The 6,643-nt window shown below is 39.4% G+C and overlaps 1 protein-coding gene across 2 annotated transcripts; it reads right to left on the bottom strand.

Annotated features, from left to right (window-relative positions):
- Nucleotides 1-958: 958 nt before the first annotated feature.
- Nucleotides 959-6,416, bottom strand: LOC306936666 (apoptosis regulator BAX-like). 2 transcript variants are annotated; one of them, XM_079520257.1, is made up of 6 exons: nucleotides 6,315-6,416; nucleotides 5,803-5,851; nucleotides 3,523-3,693; nucleotides 3,276-3,411; nucleotides 3,079-3,183; nucleotides 959-2,447 (listed from the first exon to the last, which is right to left on the bottom strand). In XM_079520257.1, the coding sequence occupies exons 1-6, from the start codon at nucleotides 6,343-6,345 to the stop codon at nucleotides 2,346-2,348; spliced, it is 594 nt and encodes a 197-aa protein (XP_079376383.1). In that variant the 5' UTR covers nucleotides 6,346-6,416; the 3' UTR covers nucleotides 959-2,345. The 2 variants fall into 2 exon arrangements, with proteins under 2 accessions (XP_079376383.1, XP_079376382.1); XM_079520256.1 differs by lacking the exon at nucleotides 6,315-6,416 and adding an exon at nucleotides 6,044-6,290.
- Between the last annotated feature and the right edge of the window lie 227 nt (nucleotides 6,417-6,643).

Here is a 6,643-nt window from a genome sequence, read left to right as displayed (position 1 = left end):
TCTTATGACATCAAAAACCACTGGGATTCTTGCACTGGCAAGAATTGCACCTGGAAAGCTTGGTGATGCGAGGTTACTGGCCATCGCTTGTCTGTTGACGATACCAAATCAATAAAATATATACCAATACCTCCGTCTTCTCATATACTGTAATTGTTCACAATGCCCAGTGCCCACCAATGAGGTTCCTGTTACTTATATGACCAGGTCTAGCAAAATGGTCCTCATCTCGCCTATAATGAAAAGGCAGAAAATCTAAAATAAACTCGATTTTTATTTTTTTGTGATTTTCGTTTTTTTTCATATTAACACAGTTTGAATGTTGAAGGTTTTCATTCCAACAGGTTATTGATTTGGGCAAATTAAATGTATACATTTATAAATCAAAGTAGGCTAGCCAGCTCTAGGTGTTGAAATGTTGTGAACATTCAAAGGGGATTTTCTCAGCTTTGGGTAAAACGGCACAATCATTTTAAAATGGTCATATCTCCTTCAAATATTTTCCAATTTCATTGAATGATACATCATATGAAAGCTTACATTCTGTACTTTAATAATCTGTAAAAACCTGAAAAATTACTCTGGTCGAGATGAGGGCCTATTTGCCAGACACGGTCACATTACGATCTAATACATTAACAGTAACTATTATGGATTAACTGTACAATTCAGCAATGTAAATCCTGTACTTTTGAGATCTGTACAATTTTATTTGCCAATGCTTAATTACTTTGTTAATTTTGCTGAAAAACATGTTGCTATATGTACTATAGCTACAACCTAAAATGACACGGCTGCTTTCCGGGATTGAATGGGTTAAAATAAAATAAAAATTAAACACCTTGCCATTTATACTATATATTTAGTCCAGGTTACGAGCCGTTATTAACCATCACTTTGGAATGCCGCTCATTGCTAAAACTGATTAATTTCCCAACACCAACCATGATAACACATATTTCATAGGAAGTCATAAAAATGATTTATTTTGTATTACAACATACAAAATGTCACTGCAAAAAGGTTTTCTGAGGGGACTCACAAAACAAACTTGTTTTACAAATGTGATAGAAAAAAGGTGAAAATCTGGTAATATCAAGTGATGTATAGTTTAAAAAAAAAAAAAAAAAAACACCACCAAGGCACTGACAAACAAGAAAATGTATAAAAAGAATTCCATGTTGAAACTGAAGGTAGGATTGTAGTTCGAGATTGAAAAGCTCACTTAAAAATACAGTACATTGAACACTATGCTTAGAGTGAGGTAATTATCTGGGAGTAATGCACAGTGCTCTGGGTGTCAGAAATGCATCAAGTCTTCAAGTCTTTAACCCCATGGGAAATAATGCAGTCATGCCTCTTTGCACTGAGGAGAGCTGAACCTCTCCTACACCAAAAATCCCCAAAACACGTCAGTTATTCGGCCCCGTTTCATCAAGTAACGGTCACACATTTACTCTGTGGAAGGCCCGATAAGGATCAAGAGGGAGAGATACCATGGTAAAAAATGAGCTGCGTTTAACAGGGTTTCTCAACAGGATTCATATCATTTATACAAAACTGCTCACTTTCAAAATCAGAGGCACTTTCATAATAAGCATTCCACACCGTAAAGAATTGTTTCGTATGATGATCTGTGGTAAAGTCAGCCAATCCTTAAAAATCACTTTATAACCTAAAGTGCATCCTCCAACTTGTATTAATTTAATCAATATCCACTCCGAAGAGCTTGTGAAAGGTACGAATGTTGCATCACATTCATTATTTTTTTCCCCAATTACAAGGACTTTAAAGCATGACTTTGCCACCATCAAAGATGTCACAGATTTTCACAAGCAAATATCCACTGACACATGCAAAAATGCATACAAACCATAGCACAGAGAGACACCACAAGGAAGTGGATGGAGAGTTGGAAGATGGGAGAAAAACTGAAAAGAATGAAAGTGCTATGCAGACTCTGGGCAACAAAAAAAAGGTTTGCAGTGACTAGTTTTGTACCAACTAAAAATAAATTACTTCAAATGTGTGCCTTGGGGTGGGGTCGGTCCATCTCTTCACCCTTCTGTAGTGCATTGCATGTCATCAAGCAGCACTGCACATGTCTCCGGCAGCATGGGGATTCACGGGTACGGACGTTAGACAATGTACTTCCTGATTCTTGGACATGAACGGAAGGTGGAGCACACAAGTGGTTTATTGCATCCGACTCTTTATCCATCACCTCTGTAGTCCTCAGAATCGTCCCTCGTGTCTGCCTCACATCATTTCCTCCGTCTTGCGCCTATGTTGCCTTGACTCGCCACAGCCCGTTTACGTCGCATTCCTCCTTCCTGCTCTTCGTCCTATGATAGTTTGCGCATAACGAGCGCAGCGGTGAGAGCCCCGACTGCAAACACCGCCACGGTTTGCCAGGTTGGAGTGCCGAAATGTGCACGGATCCCATCCTGAACGTCAAGAGAGGGAAAGATAGCATTGCTGACAACTACCATCAACCAAGCAATACAAATATATGTGCTTAGAAGATTGCCCAAATCTCTGCCAATAGAGACCAGAGCTGTCAGAATCGGGCCAAAAATTACTTTCGAAAAGTCCTTTTAAAACACCATGTGGGTTCGATCCATTCGAACCTATCAAAATTCTAATGTAATTTATTTTTTTATATAAGTTAGTACTGTAAAACCTAATTTAAACACAGCAGAAGTCTTTCTTTTGGAAGTTGGAGCAATCTTTACGTCAAAATGAAATTTGAATTATAATAAAAAATTGTTTTTATTATAATTCAAATTTCATTTTAAGAGAAATGTGACAATTGAAGCAGTTTTACAGTGAGGGACAATCCAGACAGTTTTTACATAGATTTTCAGATCAAGTCTCGTTGGAAGCGGTCTGCCATCACTGCCAAATTAATCACCCTGCCAAATGACATAGTTGTCATCAATTGATATAACAAATATGTGGTAGTTGGTCTGCTAGAAGCTCTCACAAGAAATATAAGGAAAAATATCCTGGTGGATATTAAGTGCAATGACGCAACATGGTTGGTTTCAAATCTAATGTTTTCCCTTGGGTCCTTACCCAGCCTCCTTGCTCTCGGATCCAATTAATCACATGCTCGCGTAGGTAGTCTGTGGTCCATGAAATAATGGTTCTAATAATGTCTGGGATTTGTGTCATCAGAGCCTGAATGGATGAGAGAAGAGGACATTCCATAATTATCATTTATCAATATCTGTTTGGAATAAGCGGGTCAGATCTGGGACTATCTCACTCACTTTGATGACAAGGCGACAGGCAAAGTAGAAGAGCGCTACAACTCTGCCCCAGTTGAACTTTCCATCTGAAAAGATCTCACAGGCAACTTTTAAGAATGCGTCCTTTGTAGGCTTGAGCCCAGGATTATCTATCAACCTGGAAAGCGGGAAAAAAAATGAAATGAAACACATTAAAAGTTTATAATCACATTCATGGAACATTATTAAGACAGAATTTTGGAATTCCACTGGAGTCACTGTCACATACATTTGGAGTTGTACATTTCCATCTAGCTCATCTCCAATCTGTTGCAGGTACTGGCCAAGCTTCTTGTGGTTTGGGTCAACCAGCTCTCCCCCGCCCAGCTGTTCCCGGGTCACAGCTGTATGGGCAGCTGTATGGTTGTCGCCATGCCGTTGGACCCGCTCATAAATGAAACTGCAAAAGAGGCCACAAAGAGACAGATGGAAATAGATTGCAAAGTAATCACCTAATACTTTGTCTTTGTGGGGAGGCGATAAGGGAACTACTGGGGGAAAAAAGATGACTTTACCATTTCTCTGATAGACAGCTCACAGTTGTGCCTACCTGCCTTTATCAAATAGTGTGATAACTTCCTCCCGTTAAAATTAAGGAATTGATTATTTATTTCAGATAGAATAGTAAGAAACCAAAAGGCAGCATTATACATGGCGGGGACATTCACATTTTTGACATAAGAATCTAGGAAATGTTTGAGTCTCAACAAAAAGGATGAGAACAGTGTGGGACAAAATGAGGAAGCTTAAAAATCTGTGAAACTATTTTTTATTCAAACAACAATCTTCAAATTTCATCATTTATTTGCTCTTCTTGTTTAATTGGTTATCATTAAAGGACCACTTCACCACTTTTCAACCTACCTTCATATAATTGGTCCTCACTAATGTTTGATGAAATGCCACTACTCTACTCAGTCTGTGTCTCATAGGAGGGCTATGGGCAGTTCAGAAACCTGTCCACCAGTGACATCATCGATGGGGAATCCAAGCGAATAGAAACTGCAGGCTTTCTATTCCTGAAAAGTTGCAATGCGATAATGGAAGCCATTGCTCTCACGATAATAAAAATCAAAATATTTTTGCCCAACGATGATGTCACTGGTGGACGGGTTTCTGAACTGCCCATAGCCCTCCTATGAGACACAGACCGAGTAGATTTATTTTGTTGGTATTTTCTCATGAACATTAGCGAGGACCAATTATATGAAGATAGGTTGAAAAGTGGTGAAGTGGTCCTTTAAACTGGTAAAGTCTCCAAAGACATGGGTGGCAAAGAAAGCAGAATGGAATTATCAGCCACCCCGCCTGTCCAGTGAATTCACTGAATGCTGTCAGGCCAGCCTCACAAGGTTTGTTCACACAGCATGCAAAAGCTTTGTCATTCCAAAAAATATATTTGCCTACTGTAGCATACAGTGTACACATTTTTTTACTGACATGGTATGTTGTGAACACACCTTTCGGGAGAACTAACAGCTACACCAAGTAATTTACTATTTCCAATATCAGGCTACAGCCAGTCAGATATGAAATATAACAAAATATGTATTCAATATTATATCTGTTTTTTGTTACTTTGTTTGCATCTCTGTTGTTTTATTGATCTGTTGGCTTTGGCATGTAACTGTGCCAGTTTTCCCTATTGTAGCCGAATCAGGAGCAGTACTGGCACCTGCCATGGAGGGGTTCTTCCGGTTTGAATGGCTCTCCCTCTGCCGGATAGCCCCAATGTGGAACCCCATCTTGGAGCTAATAGCGGACGGTGAGCAAACAGGGCTACTCATCATAAGCTATATTTACATTAGCTATATTTACATTAATAAAAATCACACCCGTGTGAAGTGAGGGGCACTCTTATCATCGTACATCATCTCATTCTGGCCAATCAGAATTTGTGTCCTCACCTTCGTCATCAATCTTTGTGTTACGCAATGTTTGTGTTTACACAAACACCCAAAATTGTCCATTCATTGTCAATGGGAATTTAATGTTTGTGTGAGACAAAGTTTGTGCACACACCAAAATCTGGACATAGGAGCACCCCTCAAAAAAGGTAGGGTGGGGGGGGCAGAGGATTCCAGCCACTCCCATGGGGCTCATTCAGTCTCTGGGGCAAGCTAGTAGGTGACACAATTGTTTAAGTCCAATTGTAACTGGAGGACAGACAAGTCAGACATGTCAGTTTAAATGGGAAATTGAGAAGTTTTATGGCTGTTGGTGGGGCATTTCACATTTAAGTGCCATAATGTGTTATTCCCCATGTTTGTGCCGAATTTAGGGGGAACAGGGTCAGCAGAGCTCCCACTGGTGCTGTGCCCATGGGCATCTCTCACTCTAAATAAGTAGTTTGACAGGTACATGGGCACACTGTTCCTCTGAGTGTTGTAAAGACCAGGCCGATGGCCATTGCAAGTTGTTGTACTCTTGTCTTCTACCTTGACCCAGCCTAGCAACGTGTTGGTTGCCCTTTGGTATATTTAAATCAGTTTGAATGATATAAACTTACTTCTTTAGTAGCACCGTTCCCAGTTCGAGCGACTGATCTCCAGTATTGCCTGAAAGACAGACAGATAATGTTTAGTGAATAATACAAAATCAGATTGAGATCACTGTGGAAAGTGGAAACCCACGTTAGCTTTTAAGGCTAGCCGACATCAGCTGCATGGCTAACAAGCTAGATATTAGATAAACAGATGAACGTAACCTTCAAACAGTAATACTAACACGATGATTCGTCACTGACTCACTGTTGTCTGTTTGGTTCTTAGTCAGACATGCCATCTCTCAGGCTAACTTTACACAGCTCGATGTAAACAGTTGTCGTTTCTCTAACGTGTATTGCCATTTAAGCTAGCCTAGCCAGTAAAGCTAATGACAGTGATAATTAACAAGATGTAACCTCAAAAACACGCTACTAGTACAAGTGACAATTCGTTTTTTGTTAATATTGTCGTTCACGTCAGTGTCTCCGTAATGATGTGTACATTTAAAGTGTATAAATAAAGTAGCACTAGCCACCTGAATCATGTCCTCCCGCTGATGATGCCATCTTGAACTGCAGTGCTTGTATGTATGGGAGCCCGCTTCCGTAAAGTCACGTGACACAATGTTTGTTTATGGGAATCAGATGCAGTCAGTGTTGGAAAGTAACTACATAAAGCACACATTTTAGGTGTTTTTTACTCCTCTACATCTCAGTGACAAATAGTCTTTACTCTCATGTATACTGTACATCAATTTTAAATTACTTAATTAAATTTAACTAATTACTTTGTATATTTCATTTCAAGATTTGTAAACATTTTGAAAACTTGAAATGGGACATTATGCATAATGACTTAAGTACT

Source organism: Electrona antarctica, assembly GCF_951216825.1.
Source record: "Electrona antarctica genome assembly, chromosome: 14".
Lineage (NCBI taxonomy): Eukaryota > Metazoa > Chordata > Actinopteri > Myctophiformes > Myctophidae > Electrona > Electrona antarctica.
This window is presented reverse-complemented; position numbering and strand designations above follow the sequence as displayed.